General features: G+C 41.2%; 4 protein-coding genes across 4 annotated transcripts; 3 read left to right on the forward strand and 1 right to left on the reverse strand.

Moving 5' to 3' along the window:
- Positions 1–1,249: 1,249 nt before the first annotated feature.
- Positions 1,250–3,706, forward strand: cUnh14orf119 (chromosome Un C14orf119 homolog). Its single transcript, XM_083928410.1, has 2 exons — positions 1,250–1,874; positions 3,191–3,706. Exons 1-2 carry the CDS (start codon positions 1,437–1,439, stop codon positions 3,362–3,364), a joined length of 612 nt encoding a protein of 203 aa, XP_083784536.1. The 5' UTR covers positions 1,250–1,436; the 3' UTR covers positions 3,365–3,706.
- Positions 3,707–11,146: 7,440 nt separating this feature from the next.
- Positions 11,147–16,601, forward strand: dhrs1 (dehydrogenase/reductase (SDR family) member 1). Its single transcript, XM_083928408.1, has 9 exons — positions 11,147–11,281; positions 12,093–12,241; positions 13,251–13,394; positions 13,487–13,566; positions 13,759–13,891; positions 13,997–14,140; positions 14,230–14,299; positions 15,033–15,113; positions 15,956–16,601. Exons 2-9 carry the CDS (start codon positions 12,098–12,100, stop codon positions 16,090–16,092), a joined length of 933 nt encoding a protein of 310 aa, XP_083784534.1. The 5' UTR covers positions 11,147–11,281; positions 12,093–12,097; the 3' UTR covers positions 16,093–16,601.
- A 2,253-nt stretch (positions 16,602–18,854) lies between these two features.
- homeza (homeobox and leucine zipper encoding a) lies at positions 18,855–23,755 on the forward strand. The gene is made up of 3 exons (XM_083928401.1): positions 18,855–19,305; positions 20,038–20,131; positions 20,524–23,755. Exon 3 carries the CDS (start codon positions 20,551–20,553, stop codon positions 22,534–22,536), a length of 1,986 nt encoding a protein of 661 aa, XP_083784527.1. The 5' UTR covers positions 18,855–19,305; positions 20,038–20,131; positions 20,524–20,550; the 3' UTR covers positions 22,537–23,755.
- A 443-nt stretch (positions 23,756–24,198) lies between these two features.
- LOC310958220 (E3 ubiquitin-protein ligase RNF212B-like) lies at positions 24,199–27,926 on the reverse strand (the record flags this gene model as incomplete). The annotated part of the gene is made up of 12 exons (XM_083929069.1): positions 27,811–27,926; positions 27,600–27,652; positions 27,414–27,488; positions 27,048–27,154; positions 26,850–26,952; positions 26,711–26,739; positions 26,571–26,611; positions 25,303–25,327; positions 25,140–25,200; positions 24,652–24,709; positions 24,496–24,532; positions 24,199–24,223 (listed from the first exon to the last, which is right to left on the reverse strand). Exons 1-12 carry the CDS (start codon positions 27,908–27,910, stop codon positions 24,199–24,201), a joined length of 714 nt encoding a protein of 237 aa, XP_083785195.1. The 5' UTR covers positions 27,911–27,926.
- Positions 27,927–27,956: the final 30 nt, after the last annotated feature.

The following is a 27,956-nucleotide window of genomic DNA, read 5'->3' on the forward strand; positions in this document are numbered from 1 at the left end:
CTTAATAAGATACAAAGGCATAGAGAAAAAAAAACAATAAATAAAGTCAAAATAGATACATGTAAAGAACTTCAGTTAAGACGAGGGCTATACTGTTATAAATCTTTTTAAAAAAGTCATGTATCTGTGGTATAATTACATTTCTTATTATTGATAATCTGGATAGACTCAAAATAGTTACGAAATTCAAATTTGAAGGGATTAAAGTTTGGTCGAGATTTGGAGCATTTAGCTTCATGGATGTGATGCTTCCCTTGAAGAACTAGTAAATAAACATGAATCCACTGTTTTGTTTTGTCTTGGTTTTCATAGCAGGTAATGACGTCTTTTGCTTCCAAGTTAATTAAGTGTTTGTACTGAATTTCATATCCATAAAACTAAATTCTTCAAATCTGGGCCAAACTTTAATCCCTTCAGAATAGTCCATCCAAATTATTAATAATAACAAATGTACTGATACCGTTGATATAATACAAGCTTTTTTTTAAAGAAATGTAACAATACAGCCCACTTTTTATTGAATTTCTTTGTATGTTTTTATTTTTGCTTTATTTTAAGCCTTTTTATTTGATTGTGTATCTATCTCTTACTGCCTTATATATACATTATTTTTCTTTGTCAAGTACAATGTCAGTTTGTTCTACTATGTCTGTAATATATTTGTCAAAATATTCAAATAAAATAAAATATCAAATATTTAATAATAGTTTTTATTTCATTCTTCTCTCTCACTGTGTTGTTTTTATATTCAACATACATGTATTTTTGGAAAGTTTGTTCCCTATAAGTTTGTATTTTAAAGTTGTATTAAATAAATAAAGTTTGTTAAAAAACACATTTATTTTGTTATTTTATTCTTCTCTCTCGTATTTTTTATATTCAACCCAGATGCATTTCGGGAAGTTTTTTTTCCTATAAGTTTGTAAAAATAAATAAATAAAATAAATAAAATAAATAAAATAAATAAAATAAATAAAATAAATAAAATAAATAAAATAAATAAAATAAATAAAATAAATAAAATAAATAAAATAAATAAATAGTAATAGTAAGTAACACTAAAAAGCCCAGAAGACACACACAATTAATTTTCAGTATTATTGAATGTACTTTAATAATATAGCAAACACAAATTAGTGTTTTAATCATTTTTATTTCGTCAACGACAAACTGCACAAAATCTGCGCAAGCTTGATGTCCTGCACGTCGAGGCCGATGGGCTGACTGCACACTTCCTGTTTATCGGACAGATTAGCAGCGCGACTCCCGTTCAACATCCCTGCACTTCAAATATGTCGAAAATAAGGTGATAATGACGTGATTCATATTTGGGGTTTCTCCTTAAAGATGGGTACTCGAAGTCATTTATGTTAAGAGCGGTTAAGCGTGACTCTAGCTGGCTTTTCTCCGGCTGAAACAAACACGTCTTTCCAAATATGTCGTGGTTCAATCATGTCAGCCAGGGCTTTAATCAGCAGCAGCAGCAGCCGCCGCAGCCCCCTGACAGCCACAGACTCACAGCCATGCAGACTCACAACAACAGGCTCACAGGTCTAGGGGGATCATCGTCGACTATGGCAACACATCACTGGGCCGGCTGCTCCACTCCCAGCCCGGAGGACTTTCCATCAGCTTCCCGTGGTCAGGTAGTCAGCCCTCCCAGACTTGAGAGTCTGTCCTGCGCTTCTCCGAGTGCAGGGAAGACGAGAGAGCCGGAGCCCATCTCCTACATAAGCCTCCAGGAGCAGCGGTGTGTCCTGAGCTGGTTCCAGGGCTGGAGCGCCTCACAAAGGGAGCGGTTCTTCCAGGACCTCCTGGGGAAAGCTGTACCTGGGAAAGTGTGCACCCTCCTTGATTCACTCAGCACTCTTCAGGTAGTGTCTGCACTTTGGCTTTTTAACAGATGATCTAGGAGGGGAGGGTTTGTCAACGTTTTTTAGACCAAGGACCCCTTAACTGAAAGAGAGACGAAGCAGGGACCCCCACTTCAAATATTGTATTAAATTGATTTGCATATTATATTTGGCCTAACAGTTAGAGCGGCCTAAAGCCTATACACGGATTTTTATGGTGCAATACTATGATATTACAATGATCATTATCAACATATTAATACATCATATCTTATTGTGAAACATACATTTGGAAGGCACATTGAATCTTTCTGCTCAATTGTATCTGTGCATGGCTACCTTAGTCACTAATATCGTGGCTACCTCAGTGGCTACCTTAGTGACTAATTTAGTGGCTACCTCAGTGACTAATTCAGTGGCTACCTCAGTGGCTACCTTAGTGACTAATTTAGTGGCTACCTTAGTGACTAATTCAGTGGCTACCTTAGTGACTAATTTAGTGGCTACCTTAGTGACTAATTCAGTGGCTACCTCAGTGGCTACCTTAGTGACTAATTTAGTGGCTACCTTAGTGGCTACCTTAGTGACTAATTTAGTGGCTACCTCAGTGGCTACCTTAGTGACTAATTTAGTGGCTACCTTAGTGACTAATTCAGTGGCTACCTCAGTGGCTACCTTAGTGACTAATTTAGTGGCTACCTCAGTGGCTACCTCAGTGGCTACCTTAGTGACTGATTTAGTGGCTACCTCAGTGGCTACCTTAGTGACTAATTAAGTGACTACCTTAGTGACTAATTCAGTGGCTACCTCAGTGGCTACCTCAGTGGCTACCTTAGTGACTACCTCAGTGGCTACCTCAGTGGCTACCTTAGTGACTAATTTAGTGGCTACCTCAGTGGCTACCTTAGTGACTAATTAAGTGACTACCTTAGTGACTAATTCAGTGGCTACCTCAGTGGCTACCTCAATGGCTACCTTAGTGACTACCTCAGTGGCTACCTCAGTGGCTACCTTAGTGACTAATTTAGTGGCTACCTCAGTGGCTACCTTAGTGGCTACCTTGCCTATAGGCAAGTAAGCCTAACATCTAAGTTGTGTAAATGTATTTTTTTATTAAACAAATGTATCTTTGCTAATAATAAGTTGCATTCATGTTAATGTATATTTTCAAACATAGTTTTGAAAAAAAAAAACATCGGAAAGAATACCAAACAATCTGGCGGACCCCTGCGGTACCTCTGAGGACCACCTGTTGAAGATCTCTGGTCTAGAGAGTGATGTGAATCTGTCATTTCTAACATCTAATAGCTGCTTTCTTTTTTTGGTACACCTACAAGGTTAAGGACGGACTACCAAACATCTTTGAATGCCAGCTGCGTCTGTGGACCCAGTGGTTTGAGTCTTGGGGAGAAGAGGAGAGGAATCATTTCCTGCACATACTGGAAGAGCGGGACCCCGTTTTTGTTGCCCACTTCTACAGGAGTGTCGCTGGTACAGCAGGAAGAGACTGAGCAATGTTTGCATGATGGAAAAGATAGTCAAAAATGTGTCGGGAAAGGTGGATTAAATCTGAGATAGTACTCTCCAGAGAAATGTTGGTGTAACTGTAATGGAATTTGTTGTTGAAGGTAAACAATTTCCTTGTAAGAACAGAAGTTTTCATTCAATTTAAGCTGTTTTTATTAAGTTTCCTCACTTGAATCTCCAGGGCTAGGCCACACATTATACCACTTTTTTATAATGAAGTATAGAACTTTTTGCTTAATGTTTTCATCACGGGTGACGCTCTGCCATCTTGTAACCCAATTGACCTGACTTGAATTAAACAACTGGCTGTAACTCAATTAAACTTAAAGACTTTATTTTTCTGTACCTTTGGTTATTGATTAAAAGACCTGGAATGACATTTACAAGTTTTTTTCACACAAAAAAAAATAACTAAATGCATCATGGTATTATTTGTTGTTGTTGTTGTTACAAACAAAAGCGACTGGGGCGACTGTAGCTTAGTGGAGGGGGGGTCATCCTCCATTTGAGAGATCGGCGGTTTGATCCCCACCTCCACAAGTGTCCTTTGGCAAGACACTGAACCCCGAATTGCTCCTTGTGCTGCACATGGGTGTGTAAATGTGGTGTGAATGATTAGATTAGATGGTCTGTAGATGTCCACTGCCATCAGTGTGAATGTCTGTGAATGGGTGAATGTGACAAACACTGTGAAAGCACCTCGAGTAGTCAGAAGACTAGAAAAGCGCTTTATAAGTACAAGTCCAAAAGCAGCAGTAATAACAGACGTGAGTGAGAAGGGATTGTTTTATGGTCATAAAAGAGCTACATGGCTTAAATTTGACACATCAGACGAAACATAACTTGCCCTGTTGTCTATTTTATCCAGTCACCTGATCCAGGCGTGACTAACATTATTGGTGACTGACTTTCAACATCCTCAACAGTAAGAAAATTGACAAATTGATAGATTTTGTCTGTGAACCTTTGACCTACAAATGAGTACATATGAGATCTGTCCCTTTTTGTAGTCCAGCAGAATTCCCAGTGTACGAAGTTGTGTCCGAACTGGAAGAATAACAGCTCTCTTATCAAAAGCTTTGTACTGACCCTGTTTGTTCAGGACTATAGTCCAGAAAACGTGTGTTGGACTGAATGATAGCGCTCCCTTTCTTGGAGCAGATTCACTTGCCATCCCAAGGTGATAACAAATCTTCCCGACTACAGACACCTCCCAGTATTGTCTGTCGGATGAGAAGCCAGGGCAGCAAGGATCACATCAAACCCGCCTGGATGGTCAGGGACATTTTGTATTTCCTCGCTAGTGGACATCTCAGTGCTATCTGCAGACAGAGCTATTCTTGGCTTTGCTGTCTCTGGATTGAAGGTCATCTTCCCTGTAAACCGAGAAATGCAGTCGATCATGTGTGAACATCAAAAGGAAATTGACAATAAAAGGGTCAAAGTAGTACTCCGGTGATTTAATATGTCACTTCCATTAAGTTTGAGGAGTAAAGAGATAGATTTAAAAAAGAAAAAAAAAGAATCAAGCAGTAGAGGCTGAGATATCCTGACTTTTAGGCCTTAGCATGGGTCAGTCTCCAAAAGACTGAATTGGACTACATTCCCCATAATGCAACTGTCTTTCACTAGACCCTCTCTGTGTGTTTAACGCTCATGTCAGAGACTACACTCTTTCTGTTAAAAATGTTTATTCGAGCCCAAGCTGTGATAACCTACATATGACATCAGATGCGTGATGACATATGACATCAGTTGCATGATGACATATGACATCATCAGGCACCCGATGACATATGACATCATCAGGCACCCGATGACATATGACATCATCAGGCACCCGATGACATATGACATCCTCAGGGTTATTTTCCGAGACATGACAACATTCCTCCAGCGAGAATCGTAGTCCCGCCCATACACCTGCCCAACCAATTGGGAGTCAGTCCCAGCTGTCAATCATGACATAAGGTCCTGTTTTCATAACGTTAAATAACTACAAACAAACTTATCAGAAAAAAATAACACTTGAACAAACATCAACTGATAAGATTTACCTAAAATGACAGAAACCATCTTTGGGGAAAATTAGTTTGACGTGTACTTTTCTTAGTTAATCCGATCCCATGCACTTCGAAAGCATGACCTAAGTCGGCTATCCTTATATACAGTTTATGCTCCAGAGCCCCAGAGGACATTATACAACTGTTTGCACAGGCTCAGTAGTACTAGACGAGTGAGCTGACTTTTATGTGTAAAATTAACGGCTTTCATACTGTTATATTTAAACAGATTCAAAAGGCAAATGTTGTGTGTGTGTGTGTGTAGGGTTGTGTAATTGTATCATGACATTTAGGTAGTTTGAACATTTATAGGATTCAAATGTTAAAATCCCACTCCATAAGATTTGAGATGCCTTGTTTCTAGCGACCTCTTTGGCAGAAAGATGTAACTGCAGGTGCGAATGTTCTTTCAGAGCCTCCATCTTGTCACGTTCACGGTCACTATGTGCGTTGACTTTTTTTTATTTTTGCTCTTTTGTAAACTTTATTGACACACATTCACCTCCCTACTTCCGGTCTGTCCTCTGTTACCCTCCTGAATCCATACACACACACATATGTTCCTATTACACTTGCCCTTAATACAATCCTGACTCAGAAGAATGAAGTTCCCGATTTCGCATTACAAGTGAATGCAGCATGACATTTAGTGACCATCTCCACCAGCAGATCAACCGCTGTCAGCAGCGTCACTAACATGGCGGTGTATTTACATTTAGAGAGGCCTTTTTCTCCACAGACACTCAGCAAAGAGGCAAGTGCTTTCATTAATGGGTGATATGACCAATCACCATTGTTTCAACTCAACCTTTGATAGATAGTAACATAACATATAATTAACTAGATGGAAATCTTAAAATCTTTAAAATACTAAAAAGGAATAATAAAAAAAATGTCCTGACTTCTGACTCTGCAGCGTCCTGATGTTCAGCACTAAAGCACACCACAGAGAGTTAAACTCAAGGGATCCTGCACTAAGACTGTGCAGAATATCTCATCATTATCTCAAACTCACCCAGTTTCTGTGTTGTCGTCATCTCGGTCCTCTATTTGACTGATAAGGCCATCTACTCTGCTTTGCAACTCTTGGATAAGTTAATAGTTTTTAATGTAGATCACGTTTATGCCTTACTTGACTTTTAAATAATGTCACCATGAATTGGTTAATTGCGGTTTTAAAGAAGACTAACCTTCTACACAGCTTCCAGTGGTCCCATTAACAGCCCTTTTTCCTTCAAAGATTTTTTATTTTTTTTGCATTTAATTGATTGGACAGGTGTGGATAGACAGGAAAGGGGAGAGAGAGTGAGGACGAAATGCAGCAAAGGGCCGCGAGTTTGAATCAAATGTGCCGCTGCAGTAAGACGTCAGCCTTTTGTATATGGGGGACACACTCTAGCAGGTGAGCTACCCTGCGGCCCAGCTGAATATTTGAAGACATTTAAAAGAGAGCTCACTTATTTTGGGGTTGGTGATCAGTCTCTCTATGTCCGCAGTCTTGGAGTTTAGTTCTTCTTGCTTCTCTTCCAGTTTCCTCTGTAGCTCTGTGAGCAAAACAGAAAGAGATCGATAATTTAGGGAACTAAAAAAAAAAAAAGGTTGTCCACATACGTTTCTGAATGCCCAAGAAAACATTACATTAAGACACAGAGCTAAACGTTGTCTCTGACTCACCTCAGATCCTATCTGAATCATCTGTGGTGGAGATCAGGTGTCCTCAGCTCATCATGCAGGTTTATCACGTTCAGAACTGAGTCAAATAAACAGAGCAGGAATTACTACACTGCTTATACTTCTGAAACTAGGCAGGAGACTACACTGCTGAGTCTGTGATGGCAAAGCTGTAGTGTAACGTTACTCACTGAGTGCTGCTTTGGAGTCTCCAACTCTGTTCAGTTCTGCAATCTTCTGTTCAAATTCAGTCTTCACCTCTGATAGAAGCACACATGGACCATATCAGAGCAGAAACTACAACGTGAATCATAAGAGCCTTTAGGTGAAGTTATCTTTACAACTTACCCTCGTATCTGTCATCAAGGCTAGAGCACTCTTCAAGTGCAGTTTCCTCTGCAGCTCTGTTGTACAGAAAGATGAAGTCAGGTCATCGAAACGTGCAATTGAAATTAGGCTTTAGAGTTTTAAGAGTAGTTTTAAAGTGTGTAGGGTTTGGTGGCATCTAGTGGTGAGGTTGCAGATTGCAACCAACTGAATACACTTCCCCTCATCCCTCACTTTCCAGGTATGTAAGAGAACCTCTAATGGTCTTCACTTCAATGTAAAAATTAAAAAAAAAAAAAAAAAAAACACTCTCTCGAGTCAGTGTTTGGTATTTCCTTTCTGCGCTACTTTAAAAACATGGCGTCGCAACATGGTGGGCCAGTGGAAGAGGAGATGCTCCATATGTAAATATGAACGCCTCATTCTAAGTAAACAATAAGTAGTAACTGAAAACATAATCATGAATATTATGCCCCCTAAATCCTACACACTGAACCATTTGAATGGACTCACCTTTTATTTCAGCCTGAGCTTTGGCCATTTCCCTTCCTTTGGCTTCGAACAGAGCCTGAAGAGCTGATTTAAAAACAATGAAACATTAGAGATTTGAGTCTAAACATGAGTGTATAAGTTACCAAACATTTATGGGATCCATTTTTGGCAGTTATTAGATGCTTTTCAGCCTGACTTTAACAGTAGAAGTGTTAGAGGAGGACTTACTGGTGGATTTTTTGTTTGTTTTGACTTTGTAGAGATAACACAACATTTAAAATTGAATGATTTGGGGAGATATATTTTAAGGGCAGAGATCATAGTCATACTTACTGTGTTGTGAATGGACATAATCTGCTTCCTCCAATTGTTTCTGTAAGTTTTCTTGTTGTTTCTTCTCCTCCTCCAAAAGAACTCTAAGTTCTAGGATGGAAAAAAACAAAAACTGACTTAGCTGTGTAGCTATAAGATTTGTTTCTAGTTTATCATTTGATAAATCCCACATTAGTCAAGCATAAGTGTGACATTGAGCTCAGTAAATGTAAATGAATCAAGTGTCATAGAGCTTGATGGTCATTCACCTTTAAGACTTGATTCAGTCGCCTTTTTGCCAATCAATCATTAACTGATTAAAATGTTTCTCCTCGGCCTGCAGCGCAAACATTTCCTTGGCTCGTGGAAGAAGATGAAGGATGTCAAATGAATGCTGTAGTGAACACAACTATAACAAAAACAATACTGCATTTTGTTGAGTTGCACACTTACTAAGGTCCGTGTTACTCCTCTCAAGATTCAACTGAAAAATCTTTTTTTAAGGAGATCAGCTTTGTGCCTCCATTGCCTGTGATTCTCTGTACACTATGAATTTAGCTCACAAGATCGAGGCAGTTGCACAGCTCCCTCTAAGGCATGAATATGCACTTTTATCTTCAGGGCGAAGGTACAGCCTGCCCAGAATGAGAACTAAAAGACACATCACATCCTTTGTGAGACGCAGCTGCTTAACCCCTCTGAATTTGGCACTTTCTTGAACTTGCATCCATCCAATTCAGCCAACTGAGACAGTGCCTAAAGTTAGCTGCCATATGTTTCTGTTAATATCTGACCAAATGGCTGTAAGAGCAAAACCCCTGAGTGTATTAAATTGAGCAATGATGTACTTAATTAATGAATTCAACTTTTGATTGGTCTCAAAAGCCTGACTTCAGATGAACTGTTTGATAACCTAACATGCACATATTTGAGTCAAGTGGGCAGCAGCTTACCCAGAATCCTCTTTTGAACCAGAAGATTACTTTCTCCTTTTCTTGATTTCACTTGTTCGTCGTTTTTGCAGTGAGATGATCTGAAGAACTGAACACACACGAGAAAAAAAAACCTACGGTGTATAGACTATATATATAAAAAGCCTGTATGAATCTAAATGTTGTGTAAATAAAAGATTAATAAGCTCTTACTCAGTTCTGATTCCGAGTGGCTTCTTTCAATCTGCTGCGTCTTCACGTTCAGTTCACTGATCTTCTCTTGCCACGCTCATAAGTTCACGTATGAAGCGTTGGAATTCAAAGACTTTTAGCTGAATGAACGTTGCAGATAAAAATTATGCCAGAACCCCCAGCCATCGCAATGCTTGTTTTTAAAATGTCCTACTGAATGTCCGCCCTACTACCAAAAGCTTTTTATACACCACTGAATGATCAAAGTCTGGGGGATGCATCCCAAAAAAAGATGTGCAAACAAATAACTACCCTTAAAAAATGTATGACTAATGGTCACATATTTACAATTATATACAGAATATTATAAACAATAATAAATAATATAAACATAATATAACACCCTCCTACCGTATGGTATCAGGCACAGACAAATCACCCACAAAAAAGTCTGTTTTAAAAAAAGTTTGGTTCCATCTGCCATCACTGCCCTGAAAAATCTGGCGAGAAGGTAGCACTGCTGCCGAATGTCTCTCTGTTTTGTGCAAATTTAAATTTGTCTTTTTTTTTTTCTGTGTGTTACCTGTTCAATGTTAAATGAGACTGACTGAAACCAAATTTCACCCTGTGACAAACTGGGATTCTACAGTATTGACTAAATAAAAACTCTCATTACAGTTCATCCCTACAGCAGCGAGACTCGTAAGCTGCATCCTGAATTATTATTTATTAGATTCATTTCAGCTCTGTAAAGTCAGCAGAGACTCCATTGTTTCAAAATGGACTCACATTTCTCCTAATATTCCACATCTCCTAGTTGGAAACTTTGATTTTGAGAGTATTCAAATTCCTAATAAAACAATTAGAGTGTGGTCTTTACCTAGTCTGTAAAGTGTCCTGAGATAACTTTTGTTATGATTTGGCACTAGAAATAAAATGGAATTGAATTGAATTGAATTGAAAGATGCTTGATGACATCACACCGCCTTTACTGTCTTTTAGAAACTCCGTTAAACAAATCTTCCCAAAAGAAGTTATGTATTCTTTACATTCTAAATGCTTAAAATTTCCCATAAATCCAAAAGCAAAAAAAATCCATTTAAACATTTTTAAATGGTAAGCATCAATCTGGTGAACTGTAACGACAGAGATTTGGTTTTGAAACAAACAAATGTGAATTTTGTGGTGATATTGACACCTCTGATCATCATCTTCTGATCATCATATTTTTTCAATATAAGTTTTTTGAAGCACTCTGGACCGGTATGCACGACTGGCTGCACACAAATGACAATGATGAATGGGACTCTCTGGTAAACAATATGCTTTAAACTGTAAACAATATGCTTATCCTCGGAAAATTTGACATACACAAATGTAAATACATGAAGGTGAAACCGAGGGTCTGTGTTTCATAACGAGCTTCTCTCTTTCACCAAAGCCCTTAACATGAAGAAAAGTAAACATGCAACTAAACGTTTCAGTTTATTAAAAAAAAATATGCTCTGTGAGAAAAGCCCTACCTAACTTTTTTTTAAGTTTTATTTTATTATATTTATATGTTCTCATGTAGTGTCTCTATTCTGAACTCTCTTATGTACTTGCTCTTTTTGAATGTTAAAAAAGATGTAAGCAATGTCTATGTACGTGATTTTGTTAATAAAGTTTGGAAGGAAAAAAACAAACTCTAATCCACTCTCTGCTTCTTCACGCGTGTTCTCGCGATATCACACTACACCGTATATGGTGCCGTGGGAGCCTTGTAACTGTCATTCCATGCTGTCAAGCTGCACCGTCTCTGCTCATAGTTGTAGCTTGAGGCAGTACTCCGTAACATATCACAACAGTTTCCTTGTATCACACTATTTTTGGGACGTGACAAACAAGATCCAGCGGCTTTTTTTGGAATAAGGTATTTATGATTTTATGCATTTGAGCGAATTCTATAGATTTTTAAAGTTTACAGTGTGTAACAGCCACAATAGTGTCGCCACTGAGCTTTACGCTGCGTTTTGATCAGTGGTTCCCTCTCAGTCTTTTAAGAGGCTTCGACTGAATAATTCCCGTTATGTAATGTTTTTGTTTGAACTATTTTAACGAGAAGGATTTACCATAAGAGCAGTGACATTGCTGTTCAACCTAAAACACACCAGCGTTAAAAATGTTAACATGTCATCAGAAGAAGAAAGATCAACAGTTGCGTTTGTTTTTAACGAGTAAAAATAGCTTCTTATATAAGATTTGTTTCCCCCCTCGTAAATGTGAACAGATGTGTCTGGTAATAGTATCAATATGTTGCCAAATGCCAAAAATCAACTTTTTACATGTTGTTTTTTGTGGTTTGACATTTAGCATTAGTCTTGCTGTGGCATTTAATAGCGTGCGTGTGCTTTTACAATGTGATTTGGGCAAAATGGACGTTCATAATCTTTCAACTTTTCACTGATAAATCATCACTTTCATGGTATCAGTATCAGCTGCCCACTGCTCACATGCTTCATCCTGAATAACAGTGACTGGACAATTTCTTTTTGTTGTGTAAGGCGTAAAATCTAGATTTCAAGTGAACTATGGCCAGTGAGAGGAGATAGCAGACGTTTGTGAGCCGTGTTGCAATTATTTTCTGACCTCTGATCACCTTTAACTGACACGCCCCTATGAATCATTTAGTAATCACAGTGTATTTGAGCTTACTATTTATGTAGTGCTGTTTCCTCCTTCAGGAAAAATGTCCCTGTCTGGCTGGGTGTGTGTAGTAACAGGTGCCTCCAGAGGCATCGGCCGGGGAATAGCTCTCCAGCTGTCTGAGGCAGGAGCCACCGTCTACATCACAGGGCGCCAGGAGAAGACTCTGAAACAAACTGCTGAACAGGTGAACTTCAACGGCTATATCAGACAAATGTTTGGTAGATCCGTAGGTTATGCTCACATGAATGCCAATCCTCTCCCCTCCAGTCCATAACCCCTTCAGACATGCGTTGTAAACATGAAATTAGAAAGACATTACCCAGTTGAGGTGGTTCGGGCATCTAGTAAGGATGCCACCCCTAGGGAGGTGTTCCAGGCACGTCCAGTTGATAGGAGGCCTCGGGGAAGACCCAGGACCAGGTGGAGAGATTATATCTCCACACTGGCCTGGGAAAGCCTCGGGATCCCCCAGTTAGAGCTGGTTAATGTGGCCCGGGAAAGGGAAGTTTGGGGTCCCCTGCTAAAGCTGCTGCCCCCGCGACCCAACCCCGGATAAGCGTTTGAAGATGAGATGAGATGAGATAACCCAGAGGAGCTGCATGTAAGAACGCAAACGTCCAAATCAGGCAGATCAGACATTAAACGGACATTACCCTGCCAAGTTTCCAAGTAAAACGTCTGTGTAACGTCCGACTGAATAGACAGTCATTGTGCAGAGAATCACAGCAAGTGATGGGCTGTGTTAAAAAAACAAAACACCAGAGGGTAAAGAAGAAGGGTGTTTTACACAAAGACGACAACTAAAATGTCCAACTGGAGAGGCGAGGAGTTTCGGGAATTTCAGTTAGTATGGGCTGACGTTGCGATCGTCAGACAAATTCATTGAAACGGCAACAAACTCGGGTATTTATGATCAGATTATGAACGGGCTATGTGACTGTGGTGTAATCCGCGTCATGCCCTGCCTCCTGCACACTCACCTAAACCTAAAGGTACATTTCCAGTAGGTGAGAACGCGTCTGACATGGAGCGTTGTGTGCTGCATGTGAGAAAATGTCCGGCTCCTATCTGATGATGTAGAAAATGTTGCTCCTGAAATGTTTGTGTTTCCTGCTCGGTAGTTCTGTAGTGGTAGTGTTTCAGTCAGGATTTGTCTCTGTGGTTGACAGCTGATGCGTCTGTTCTCACCACAGGTTAAAGAGAGGGGTGGAAACTGTGTGCCGGTTATCTGTGATTCTACAAAAGACAGAGACATCGAAGAGCTGTTTGAACAGATCAAATGTGAACAGAACGGCAGGCTCGATATCCTGGTTAACAATGCCTACGCTGGAGTACAGGTAGATATCCTGCACTGACAGGAGCCCCCAACTGTAAACCGCACACTGTGTGACCTTTATACCTGAACTCTAAACATGATGTGTCATTCCAGGCCATCTTCGACAATATGGGCAACAAGTTCTGGGAAACTGATCCGAGCATTTGGGATTCCATCAACAACACAGGCCTCAGGTATGTGTTTACTCTACGTCATGTGTGACAAGTCAGCTGAATCATCCCCTTTTGTCTAAGACAATAGGTTGTCTCGGTTTAATTTTCCAGACAGCTGTGACTCAATTTGTTTTATGACTCATTAGTCGTAGCTCTTTAAGAAAACAAACCAAGACAAGATCATATATATTTCCCTTTTCCTTTATCTGGCAGGGGCCACTATTTCTTCTCGGTTTATGCATCCCGGATGATGGTGGCTCAAGGTCGGGGTTTGATAGTCACCATCTCATCCTTTGGGGGGCTGCAGTATCTCTTCAATGTGCCATATGGCGTTGGTAAAGCCGCGGTAAGTTCACTTATTAAGTCCTAGATTTATTCTAACACAAGTACATGTGCGGTATAATTAGGTCAATGCAATCAAAACCTGTTTTGTTTTGTGGTTTGTTTTCAGTGTGACAGGCTGGCGGCAGACATGGCTATTGAGCTGAAACGTAGAGGAGTGGCTTCTGTCAGTCTGTGGCCGGGAGCGGTACAAACAGAGTTAGTGTCTCAGTTGGTATTTGAGAAAGAAACACCACAGGGTGTAGATTCCAAGGTAGACTCCTCTCTTACAGCAAATTCTTAATTCTTATCCATGGTGATATCCAATGTTTTTGCTAAATCTCTGGATTTTCTTTTGCTCAGTTAAAAGACGTATTTGCCAACGGAGAATCCACAGAAGTGAGTGGGATGTGCATTGTCAACCTGGCAAAAGGTAGGATATGTATAAGTATGAGGTGGTATTCACCTCATAGATTGTTACATGGAGACTGATGTACAAGCCAGAAAGGTTTTATAGAGGTGAGCGTTTGAGGAGCTGCATATGTTCGATCTGCACATACTGCTCATTGTAACATGTTTTCAGAAAAAAAACATTTCATTGCTGAGAAATAGAATTATTCTGATACCAGAATTAAAAAATGCTGGATTAGGTATCAGCAAGTTCACCTATAGTGAGTCTATGCTCCAATCCAATACCATGAAATGTAATCCCTACAAAAAGATCTACTTTAAAGTAGTTTCACCTGAAAAAAACTGCCGTTTCCCGGAAGTCAATTCTTCGCTGCTCTAAAACAGTATCCTAAACAGCAGGTTGGGAAGAAGAATTGATTTCTAGTTTGGTCTGTTAGTGAAGAGTTTAACATCAGTCAGAGTTAACATTAGCAAAATGTCAGCAATGTGGCAATATTTTACTAAAATAAAACAGCAATATGTATAGTATGCAAGGAGTCGCACTAGTGTTGTCAATTTCAGTTGATGTTAAACTTCAGTTTTTTTTACTGTAACTATTAAAACAATTATAAACGTCTTTTATTTGACTAAATTGTGGCAGCACTTGTGGCAAGTTATTTAAAGGTATTGTTATTTGATATATTTATTACTGTTTAGGTTCAAAAAAATGTATGTTTTTAAACTAAGTATACTTTGATTTGTCTTTCTGCCTGAAGATAAAAATCTGATGTCTCTGACTGGAAAAGTGCTCATGACGTGTGATCTGGCAAGGCGCTATGGGATACAAGATGTGGACGGTAGGTTTGTATCAGCTGTCTAAGGACCTGTGTCCACATAGGGTTTTTTTTCTTTCAGAAAAGTGCTGGGGAAGCGTTGCCCATGGGTCTTGTCTCTGTGATTTAAAAAAGGTCAGAGCTCTCAGGACGCATTCACACTGTCCATCCGTACCGTGCCCAAACAGGTTTCACAGGTTTAGTCTAGTCCGTTTGACCAGTGTGAGTGCAACCGTACCACGCCTAGGAGCGGTACGCTTTACTTGCCTTTTGTAAAGCACGTTTGCACATGTCCGAGCACGAGCGTGCGCACGTGTACGAGCATGAGGCCTACAGCAGTTCTGAGGTCATATTATGTGCGCATGTTGGGACATAGAAAAAAGAAGGACGGACCATGCGCGGACATTTAAAACTATGGCGGGGAAAGGTTCACGTTGGTGTGATGTGGAGGTGGAGTGTTTACTGCAGATTTGGTCGATGAAAATATTCAAAAACAGTCGACAAGACGCACAAAAACTCTGAGGTCTATAGAAAGATTTGTAAACAAAGCCACGCATCGCGATGACGTCAATGACGAGTACAAACAGGCCAGGGGCGCGGGGGGAGAGGGGGGGGGCAAGTTCCCTAAGGCACAGGGCACGGTACGGATGGACAGTGGGAGTGCACCCTCAGATACAGTGCCGTTTCTTTTTCATAAGTTCTCTCCTCATTTGGAAAAAAGACGCTGACGCTCAGAAAACAACGCTATGTGGACCCTTGGTTGTTGGGTTGTCTCTTTTAGATTTTGAACTAGTATTAAACTAAAAAGTATTATGCACAGTCACATAATTGTAATATTTTGTTCATCTGTTTGCTTGTTTTTCCAGGACGGAGTATAGCTGATTACACTTCCCTAAAGTTCTTCCTGACCCAGGTCCCATATCTTTCCTGGCTGTCAGTTGTTGTCCCTTCATTCCTTCGCGTGCCACGCTTCATGCTCACCCTGGCTAACAGTCGGTTCTGAACATTTCCTAGATCAGTACTGAAGTGGCCACTACATGGTCCAAATTACAGCTAACCCTATAGTTGCCATAGCACTGCTTTCAGATCAAATCAGTCACTAATAGCTAACGGGGGTCAATAAGCGAAACAATTCTGACTGACAATATTTTTGAAGGAGTATTGGTTTAAATGACTATATGTGTATATCTATCCATTCCTACTGGAGCACTTAATGAAGGCAGTTCTATGAAGTTTTCAGTGAATAAGTCAGTACATGAAGGATGCTCTGGCCTTTTTTCTGTATTTACCATTAACACTAATATCCGCTGTGGGTGAAGCCACGAAAATGTGAAAATGGGATTTTATTATTATTCCTACATGAAATGTATTTTCCTAAGCAGAATGCAAAATCACAACTATCTCAAGATGACACATTTTTGAAACATAAATGCACGTGTGTGTTTTTTGACATTGGTTTTAGCATTTCATTGTTATTTTTCTAATAAATGCATATATACACGTAACACTATAACTACCACTACAGAATTTGACCAGCTTATTAACAAATGGTTAAATAAAGAAATGTTAACTCGCTGCTTTTTCTCACTTCTTATATATTATGGTAAAAAAACAAGGTAATAGCATCTTCTAACTGATAAAAAAAGATGTCTAATAAAAAAATGTCTGAATCCCCAGCAGAAAGTACGATCTTGTCCGTATTATTCTATTATTTTGCATTAACAATGAACTATAAATGCTCCCTCTGACTTTGAGATAATATCACTAAAATACAGCCACCAGGACTTCATGTCTCTGACGCTGATATAAATTCACCATATTGCTCAAGGACGCACAGTATCGCACTGTTGGTTATGGTTCCATCTTGTTTATAATACAGAAAACTCGAACGTGCTGTAAAGTAGTTCTTGTAAGAACCTGTGTATTCGGGCTCACTGGATGTACAGTGTTGAGATAAAACCCTTCATTCATGTGTCTCAACCACATTGTCAAATTACACTTGTTTTTTGCTGGGTGTTTAAATTTCTATCAGTCTGTCTGTGAACAGATTTTGTCACCGCAATAGAGTCACAACCGTCCAGGATAGTCCCAAAACGTTGGATCAAAATGAGGCTCAAAATTGAAAATAGGTGTGGTCCGAGAAATAATTCAACTCCTGTTATTTACGGCTTTCAGTCAAGACAGCAGGAGTTGATTCATAGCTACGTCTTCAGTGGTGAGTAGTACATTTACTCGAGTACTATACTTAAGTACAATTTTGAGGTACTTGTACTTTACTTGAGTAATTCTATTTTATTTTTATCTTTTACTCCACTACATTTCAGAGGAAATTATATATATTTACTGCACTACATTTATTTTGGTAAGCTGCAACATTATTTGAAAATACATTTCTCTCCAACCCACGGTGCAATAAGTACAAAATATATGCAATAAATAAATTCAAAATAGTGCAAAAAGGAATAGAAAAGGAGATGGAAATGTGAAGGATATACTGTACAATATATGTATTACATTAATCTATCAATAATTATAAGATGAGATATTCATTTATTAGTCAAATAAAAGGGGAAATGTATTTATTACAGCAGCAAAGTGGATGGCAAACATAGAAAAAGCATCAATAAGAAACAATAAATTGTAGAAAAATTGCTTACTCCAGGTAGGGAATGAGTCCTGACCCCACGTGAAGGAGTTCAAGTACCTCGGGATCATGTTCACGAGTGAGGGGACGATGGAGCGTGAGTTTGGCCGGAGAATCGGAGCAGCGGGGACGGGGTTGCAGTCGCTCTACCGTACCGTTGTGATGAAAAGAGAGCTTGTGAAGGCAAAGCTCTCGATCTACCGGTCAATCTTCGTTCCTACCCTCACCTATGGTCATGAAAGCTGGGTCATGACCGAAAGAACGAGGTCGCGGGTACAAGCAGCCGGAATGGGTTTTCTCAGGAGGGTGGCTGGAGTCTCCCTTAGAGAGAGGGGGAGAAGTTCAGCCATCCGTGAGGAACTCAGAGTAGAGCCGCTGCTCCTTTGCGTTGAAAGGAGCCAGTTGAGGTGGTTCAGGCATCTAGTAAGGGTGAACCCTGGGCGCCTCCCTAGGGAGGTGTTCCAGGCACGTCCAGCTGGGAGGAGGCCTCGGGGAAGACCCAGGACCAGGTGGAGAGATTAGATCTCCAGCTGGTGAATGTGGCCCGGGAAAGGGAAGTTTGGGGTCCCCTGCTAAAGCTGCTGCCCCCGCGACCTGACCCCGGATAAGAGGTTAAAGATGAGATGAGATGAGATAAACACAGGGAAATATAAGAATATATACAATATTTTAAATTTACACCGAGTAGTCTAATAATATTATATACTGAAATGGGCCACTCTGCATAATGATACATTTTACTATTTGTACTTTAAGTGCATGTTGTTGCTTATACTTTTACACAAATAATATTTTGAAGGCAGGACTTTTACTTGTGACAGAGTATTTCTACAGTGAGATATTACTACTTTTACTCAAATAAAGGGTCTGAATACTTGTTCCGCCACTGCAGGATTTTAATTGTATGGTGGTGATTCTCGATGAAACTCATATGAGATGTTGTGGGCCTGATTTAGGGGGGTAGGGAGGGAGGAGGGGGGGACTGGTCTGGTGGGTGGTTGACGTGAAAATGTTTAGCCTACTGCCACGGATTTATTATACAGGCGCCTCCTTCCTCCAATCCACGGCCTGCTCTGCTCCAGACTGGGCACACCCACCCCGGCGTCACCGTGTGTGAGAGTCAGTTGGGGCCTTCTGGGCTTCCTGGTCCTCGGCTCCGCCTCGCCTCGATCTGGCCGGACAGCGAAAACACTTCTCAGTTAAAAGAACAAAAGCAACTACGGATGGGACCGAGGAGGACGAAGTAACGGCGACTCACATTCAAACCGGAATCTCACGGATTGATTGATTTGTTGCCTTTTTTTCCCCGCGGCGAGACTTGAGCCGACGACTGAACTCCTCCGAAAGGGCGACAAACTTGCATCTTTGTATCCAGACAGTAATCCGTCGCGCTGCTTTTGATAAATAAGACAAGGGTCAAACCGACGGACGGACGGTTATTGTTTCCCTTGGTTCTTCCTCTAAACTTCGGTCATAAAAAAGCGGAGAGACAGAGGGGGAACTCCGGGGCTCTTTTGTTTTCATTACGCTCCGCGGACCTCGGGGACGACGCGTAATTTTGGCGTTTTTGGGGTAAGTTTTATTTGTGTGTTTCACTGAAGCGTGTCTGACGGCGAAGTGCGCCTGTGCAGTGCGAAGCGTTTTTACTTAGTACGCCATAGAGGGAGAGAGAGAGAGACGGGGGGAGGCACTGGGCTGCTATTGTGATTGGCACCGAGAGCAACTTTTATTGCTTTATTTGTTCCACTAAAACAAAAGATATTCAGGTATAAACTCTCACAGTGCGTTAAAGTAACACGTCAAACACCAGTGAGAGGCCGACACATGAGCTCATCCCCGTGGGGTTTCAATGTGTCGCGAATGACTAATACAGTGGTTTTTATAATTGTCTACTAATGTTTTTGGCACACTTAAAAGAAATCTTGCGTGTCTCAAACGACTTCAATGTCTTCCGTGGCGTAATTAAAAGCAACATTTCCTCTGCTTAGCTCGGCCCAGATTAAGAGTACATAGTTACTTGTAAGTCACTGCTCAATAGGTATTTAAAAAACACCGTAGGAATATAATTAGGTAATGACATAACACAGCTAAAGCAGTTGAGAAAAATATAAGTATTTCGATAGTGATGGGTTTAAGTGTTGGCTTAACACCTGTTGCTTTTATGGACATTGCTGATATTAACTTACTCACCAAACTATTATTTTTTTAAAGGAATATGAATGCATTGTGTTTTAATACTGTTTCATCAAGTGCCCAGACTTGGACTTGAGTGTGACTAACGCGGCTCGTTTTCTCCGTCCACAGGTTTCTCTTGTGGTATCGGCCTTTTGTGAAGAGGCTACACTCATCTTTCGGGGACTGAGAACTTGGGAGCAGAACAAAGCCTGACTGGGAAAGGGTGAGAAACTAGACTGTGATGGATTTCTCGTAGATCCCCATTCCTCACGCACCCACCCTTTGCGACCAGTCCCCCCACTCACTCACTCACACAAAACAAAAGTCAGTCACCACGCTTTGGGGGAGGGGAACCCGGTCTGGACAGAGTATACTACTAGTTTCACTGGGAGTTCAGAATAAGGAGTGCAAAGCATGGGGGAGGGGAAACAGCTGTCGGTTAATTGACTTTGAGAGTGAACGAGAACCGAAAGTTCTTAAAATATTATAGTCTATATTCTCGACTCTACCCTCAGAAGAAATGGGCCTTCCCCCTTCAGTGATTTTATCTGTGACACGATAACGAGAAAAGTAAAAACATCAACAACTTAATCGGTGTCTTTATATCTCTTCTAGGTGAAAGAGCCTCTTTTGATATCCCAGATGGCAACCTACAGTGAACGTAATGGCAGAAATGGACTATTTATGGGCACAAGGGGGGTTTTTGGAGGAAAAATACTGGAGTGTGAAGGAAAACTTGACGCTAAACACTCCTCCAAGGATTTGTGCCACTCTGCCAACTCAGCTGACAGCAACGCGAGTGGCGTGGCTAGTTTCACCACTAACCACAACTCTGTTGTGTGCCTGCCTCTAGTGTCGGAGGGACTGAAGTTGGTATGGACACAGTCGGATCAAACCCGTGAACTTGACTCAATCCCAGAGCTGGTCCAAGCCTTTAACTTATTTCCGTACCCGTCATCTCATGAGGTTAACACCCTGGCCCGGGTATGTGCCTTGCCACTGGACAAAGTTAAGGTGTGGTTTATGGTGCAGAGAATTAAATACGGTATCAGCTGGTCCTCTGAGGAGATACAGGAGACGCGGCAAAAGCTGGCCGTGCCTGAGCTTAGTGACGACTCTACTGAAACAAAAGAGGAAGCCGAAATAAAGAGCGGAGGTTTTGAGGAATTGGTAATTGATGAGAGGGATAGCAATGAAGTACAGGGGGCTCTCTCTAGTCCCCAGAAGAAGCAACCAAAGTGTGAGTCACCAGAATCCTATAAACCAGCCAAATCCACCACTCCGTGTTTCAGCTCCACCCTCCCACCTCCTCAGGATTCATACTTCTACCGCCCACCAGCAAACACACCAGCAAGTACAGCAGCTGATGTCTCCCTTGACCTTTCAGAGGCATCTTCACGACAGCACCGTCATGGGCGCTACAAAAAGTCTAAAGCTCAGCTCGCTGCCCTTAGGAAGAGCTTTCTGAGAGAGAACTGGCCTGCTGAGACTGAGCTTAGACGTTTGCAAGAAGAAACGGGGCTGAGTCGTAACGACATTCGTAAATGGTTCAGTGACAGCCGGTACCAGCTTAGGGTTGGCCGGGGAAGCCTTGCTGCAGCCCAAAACTACTCTCAACACACTGGAGGTAAACATGATCAACAGAGTCAACCTCTTCCACTTATTACTCAAAAGACTGGTCAAATAAACAGGGTAAAGGGCCAGGAGGAAGCCCGTAGCAATGGGATTAGAAATTCACATTTCTTCCAGACCTTTTTGTCAAACAGCCTTGAAGCATTTGGAGAAAGGGTCCTCGAGGCAGAAGGGTATGATGTTATGGAGGAGCTCTCTGGTGATGGGGACAGCTTAAAAGATGAGGAACAAAGTGAAGAGCAGCCCTTACAACTGACCAAGATCATCAAGATTGAGCCAGATGTTCCACAGGAACCATCAGGGATATTAAAATCCTCTCCCTACTCTTCCCCCTCTGGTAGCCCACCACTGACTGCTTCGCCTAATAAACCATTTTCAAACAGCATCTGCACATCAAAGAAGTCAGCCAACTCAGCCAAAGCCAGTCTCTTACAAACACCCTCGCAAAACTCAAGAGCTCCCTCATCCACATCCACATCCCCTGCCCTCACTCCAGCTGGGCGACCAAGAAAGACCAAGGAGCAGTTGAGTGTGTTAAAGCAGAACTTCTTACGCTGCCAGTGGCCCAAGAGTGAAGATTACACTGAACTTGTCAAGCTTACGGGTTTGCCCAGGGCAGATGTTATTCAGTGGTTCGGGGACACACGGTATGCGGTTAAAAACGGCCAGCTGCGCTGGGTGAAGGGGATCCGTGACCAGTTCTTGGCAGAACTTGCAGCCCAGCAGAGTGGCAGTGGTTTAACAAACGGAAATGGCTCTGGGACAGCTCACCGGGCTGGGGGAAGCCGCAAACGAAAATCTCAAGCAAATGCGACAACTGCAGATTCCCCTGATATCCAGCCATTGATAACGTATTACCTTTCAATGGGCTCACTGCATGAAAAAGACCTTGACACTCTATGCAAGAAATCCAGAATGAGCTACCAGCAAGTGCGAGATTGGTTTGCAGCTCAGGGTGATGGGGGTACTGAAGAAAAGCCTGTTGTTGCTGATTAGGACACTGGAGCCAGGCTTAAGAACATTTCTAAAAGTTGGCGGGGTGCTCCTCACATCCTTTGCGCCAACAAGCATCGTCATTATTTTGGTTTAAATTGCTTTAATTCGGCAGGTTTCTAACATCCAGTCTTCCCAATACAAGCCCGGTGAGGTTTGTGTTTTTATATATGCTGCATTTCCTGCTTATCATTAATATATTTTGGACTTGAATTATAGGTCTGCTGCCCATGTTGCTGTAAATAGGACAGTAACATGTACACTGGTTTGCTATATTTTTTGAGCTTATTATTTTTGTCTAGATATCACTACTACAGAACTTTTAGTATGCCACTGTAGCATTATAATTTAAACTGGTTGTACTGTTGGTACCTGACTTAAGCAGATGAGCAACTGCTCTGGAAAAAAATGTCTGTTGATGTGTTTGTTGACTGATCATCACTGTGTGTAATCATTCCTTTACAGCAAATAATTCCTTGTCATGAAAAGCACACTGGACATGTACACTTTAAATTGACATATTGCACTTTGGTTTTAGAGCCTGCTGCCATATTCATTAAATCTGATTCTTTCACGAAATATTAGTTGCTAACTAAACTGTGTCATTCTTGATCCCCTAACACTGAAACCTACTATTCTGCCTTTTTAAAGCAACATGTTAAATCCACTTCTGCTAATGTCTACAGCATACTCCAGAGACACATTCCCCTTTAGATGCTCTGTTTTAATACTTGATTTACTATTTGTATACTTGTATTTAACTTCACCTTTTTTAACAGTAAAGGATAGCTACTAAGAAAGCAGCAATTGCATCGACATCATTCAGATGTGAAGTGTCAACTTAAATTTCACATTAATGCAGTCAGTATTTTTACATCTCTTTTGTCTCAGTAGTTATATGGCGTGACTGGATGGTTTATAATCTAGACAAACTAGATAGTTTGAAGTCACAAAGGGTTTGAACCCAAAAGAAAGTACATTGTTAACTCAGATTTTGAATTAAAACCTTGTACGTTCAGGTTATCGGTTCAGAAAACTCCGCACTCTAAAGTACTTCTTGGTAGACCAACAAGGGGCGAAGTGGGCTTTAAATGGAGTTTAGTTCATTATTGATGTCTGGATAAAGGTTAGATGACCAGAATGATAAAGCAGTGTTCATCACTTTGTTATTCTATTAGTATTGAAAAGTTCATGCAAGTGTGATGCTGTGGGGAATTGTCCATAACGCTTGCTGTCTGTTAATGTTTTCCATGTATTTTTTCGTGTTTGAATAATTTCTCATTTGCACAAATGTGTCACTGGAAACCAGTAAAGGATTTTGCTTTTTTAATCATGTGTGCAAGTAATGTTTTGTGTGTGTGCTCTGTAATGATTGCAACTGATTCTGACGGTTCAAATTTATTTAACAAAACTAAAAGTAAATTCTCTGTTGTGAGCAAAAGCAATCTGCAGAAATAGCTCTAATACAAATTGATCCTTCAAAAAAATGTATAACCATAAAAACTGGATGACATTCGTCAACCAGTGATCAATAAAACAATGTGGCGGGTTAATTCATCAACAGAGGAACCCTTGTTACATCAATAAAACACCCATTTAAACCTAATTATATAAATAAATAAAAAATACTCAATGTATAAGACATTCAATCATTGGTGACAACTGTTACCGGGCCATAACAAATTTGTATCTGCAACAAAGACGTCACAATCCTGATGAACACATAAAGACTTACTTAACTGATAAAAGAAAAAACGTGACCCCAGAGTTGTTAGGAGCCATTTCATTAGCGTCTGGGTGACTGTATTGATAATCCACTCATAAACTGCAACTGGAAGACATTAGGAGTCTGTCGCTGGGTTCTGAGGAAGACAGAAATCGACTGACTCGCGTTGAGAAAACTTCCAGTCCAGAACATGTGGAAATGTGATGTTTCCTGGGAAGTTATAAAGGATTTCTTACCTTGTAGGAGTGCTTAAGGATGTGGGTGTGGGTGTTCCTTTAAAAAACAAAAATGGCCGAAAGGATTTTAGTTCGAGAGAATGCATTTCGTTTCTGAGCTGATTAAGCATAATGTATCCTGTTAAATCCTATGGTAGAACTGCAAAAGCATCTTACTGTACACATGTTCATTCAGAGAACTATGGCTCGATATAGAAGTAACTGATCCAGGAGTCTGACGGAAACAGAAAGAAGTCAAAATTTTAACGTTTATAGTTCAATAAACTATGAATATCTGAATGTTGTAATTATTAATCAGCATGGAAATTCACTCTTGGCCTTGGAAATTGTAGTCCAAAAAAAAAAAGTCCCAACAGCCTCTTCCGGAGGTTTCACCCACATTTTATAGTCTTAATCAGTGGATGGAGTTGTCATGGAGATAGCATGTCCTTAACAGCAGAACAATCTCCACCCGCTGAGCAAGACAGTGAGATGAAAGCTTTGGTAAAAGGCTTATAGTTTACCTAGAATTTTTGTATTGTCAACTGTTGTTATTTTGTCATTATCAGTCTTTAAAAATAATACAATAATCTAAGAAAACATTTTTTTTGGTGGGGGGGGGGTTTGTTTCCAACATTATAACATTAATTTACAGTAGTACTTACTCTGAGGAGGGACTGACCCCTGTCTCTGGCCCACCCCCGAGACTCTGCTGAGCCCATGTTACTGAGAACCAGACCACATGTTTGAGTATAACATATTTCTGCAATATGTGATATTGACAAATTCAGAATGAAATCCACCGAAGCATTACAATGTAAACCTTACCTCATTGCTCTTGAACGAGGAGTAACTGGAAAAAGAAAACATGCACACACTCCTCATTAACTTGAATAAAAACATTTGGACCACGAACACCAAATACATTAAGGGCGCCCTCACACTGCCCATTTGTACCGCGCCCAAGCACGTTTTACGGCTAAAGTCTAGTTCGTTTACCAGTTTGAGTACAACTGTACCGCACCCAGGCACGGCCCGCTTGCTGGCCGCGAACTGATTGGGAGAGGTGGGCTTTTAGAAAGCACAGATGCACATGTACGGGCAAGAGGGTGAGCGAGTGCGAGCATTGATGCGGACTTGATGTTTATTTATATGCATCTGTTCCCAGCGATGGACATTTGCGGTGGTAAGATGCGGAGGTGAAGTGTTTACTGCAGATTTGGTCAGAGGAAAATATAAAAAAACAGTCGAAGTACTAAATCTCTGAGGGGTGAAGACGTATAAGCAAGAAGCCATCGAGCCGCGGCCTGGTTTATTTCAAGTGATGTGAGGGCGCACTCACGCTGTCCTTCCGCACCGCGCCCTGTGCTTTAGGGTACTTGTCCCCCCCCCCCTCTCCCCCCGTGGCCCAGGCCCGTTTGTACTCACACTGCCTGGGCCTCGCGCAAATGCTTCTTGCTGTCCATACGTCATCACACGGTAACACATCACACGCATTGATTGACGTCATCGCGATGTGTCGCTTTGTTTACAAATCTTTCCGTAGACCTCGGAGTTTTTGTGCGTTTGGTCGACTGTTTTTGAATATTTTCAGTAAACACTCCAACTCCGCATTACACCAACGTGAACCTTCCGCCACCATTGTTGTTGTTGTTAAATGTCCGCACATGGTCCGTCCTTCTATTTTCTATGTCCGAACAGGCGCACAAAAATTCCGTCAGAACCGGCGTAGGCGTCGTGCTCGTGCTCGTACACGTGCGCACGCTCTTGCTCGTACATGTGCAAACGCGCTCTACAAAAGCCCACCTCTCTCAGACGGGCCGTGGACGGCCAGCTGGCCGCAGTTATGCGCGGAGCGGGTGCACCCACACTGCTCAAACGCAATAGGCTTGACCTGAAAAACCAGTTTTGGCGCGGTGTGGAAAGACAGTGTGAGTGCGCCCTGAGTACAAGCGGGCCTGTGCTGCCGGGGAAGAGGGGGTGGGGGTGGGACGGCAATCACCCTAAAACACAGGGCACAGTACAAATGGACAGTGTGAGTGAACCCTAACTTATTCGGTAAACATTCACAATTCATCTTAGATCACAGGATTTACCTGGGGAGGTGACAGCCACAGGGAGTGACATCCTTTGAGCACTATATATGAGACAAAATGTTATTACTTATTCGTTTTAAAAACTTTAATAGTTTTTGATTAATCGGCATAGTCCCTTAAAAATGTAAAATGGTTTTTACCCATCTGTATAAAACTGTCCTGGAGAACCCTGTGGCAAACAGAAAGTGTGCAGGCAAAATTAGACTTGTAACCTAGTACCTGAACATTGGCATTTTTGGTAACATGAACCTTTCTTTAGTAGACTTTTGGAACACTTACCCTCCACTGAGAAAGTGGCTTTTTCAAATCAGCAGTTTCTCTTTTCAGCTCTGAAAGCTGCTTTTTTAAGTCAGCATTTTCTCTCCTCAGCTCAGAGAGTTGCCTTGTGATGACAGACGACGGAGGAATAATGTTGCAGTCGGGGGAAGGGGGTTATTTAAACAGCCACAGAGGAACAACAACAGCTAGTGAAATTACCTGTAACACTGCTCAGTGACTTCCTTCAGATGTCTTTCGAGTTCAACAGACTTATGCTTGAAATGTGCCGTCACTCTCTCCATCTGTGTCTGCTGAAAAAGCGCAATCTGAGGAGCATGAAAATAAAACATAATGTAAATCACCTTTGGCTTTTAGCTTATATCGCTCAGGGATTTTCTCAATGATGATGATCGTTTGGGACGTTTTTAATCTGGTCAAATATCACCCTCGCTGAAGTAATCTCTTGTCGAATGACTCACTGACTCGTTGACTGACTGGCTGCTCTGACATTTAACATCTCTGTATAGCAATTAAAAAGAACAGCAGCGAGGGAGCTTGGGTGACCGCTGCACAGAGGAGACAGACCTGTGAAGTGTGTTCCAGCCGTGACTCAATGAGCTTCACAGGGTCCTTGAAAAACACCTTTTCCTGTGGCTGCATCTGACATAGAACATTTGTGCAGATATAATGAGTAAGCTCCATTGAATAAGGTCATTGTCTGTTGGTGGCATCAGACAGGTAGCCTGCAGTGAAGAGGTCAAGCTTACTAACCTCATCTGTGATGGGAAGATAACTGCAGCTGGCCCCACATACACTGCACTGATCTGTGGAAAAAGGCATAAATACATTAAATCTTAAATTAAGGTTTGACAAGATTAATAATCACAAGAAGCATTACTAGCCTGAAACTCGATAATTTGAGCCATCAGTGTCAAAATTCAAAAGTAGAAGCAAATTGACTAAGCGTATATAATTGTCTTACTTGATTTAATGCATGCTTTACAGCAGATGTGGCCACAGCTGGACACAGCAAACTTCGACCCTCTCCTTGTGAAGCAATGATTACAGTGAAACCAGTCCATTTTTTAGTCCTGTGGGTTTCCTCCTCTGCAAGATTAAAATACACAA

The sequence above is a fragment of the Echiichthys vipera genome (assembly GCF_963691815.1).
Source record: "Echiichthys vipera genome assembly, chromosome: 15".
Classification (NCBI taxonomy): Eukaryota; Metazoa; Chordata; class Actinopteri; order Perciformes; family Trachinidae; genus Echiichthys; species Echiichthys vipera.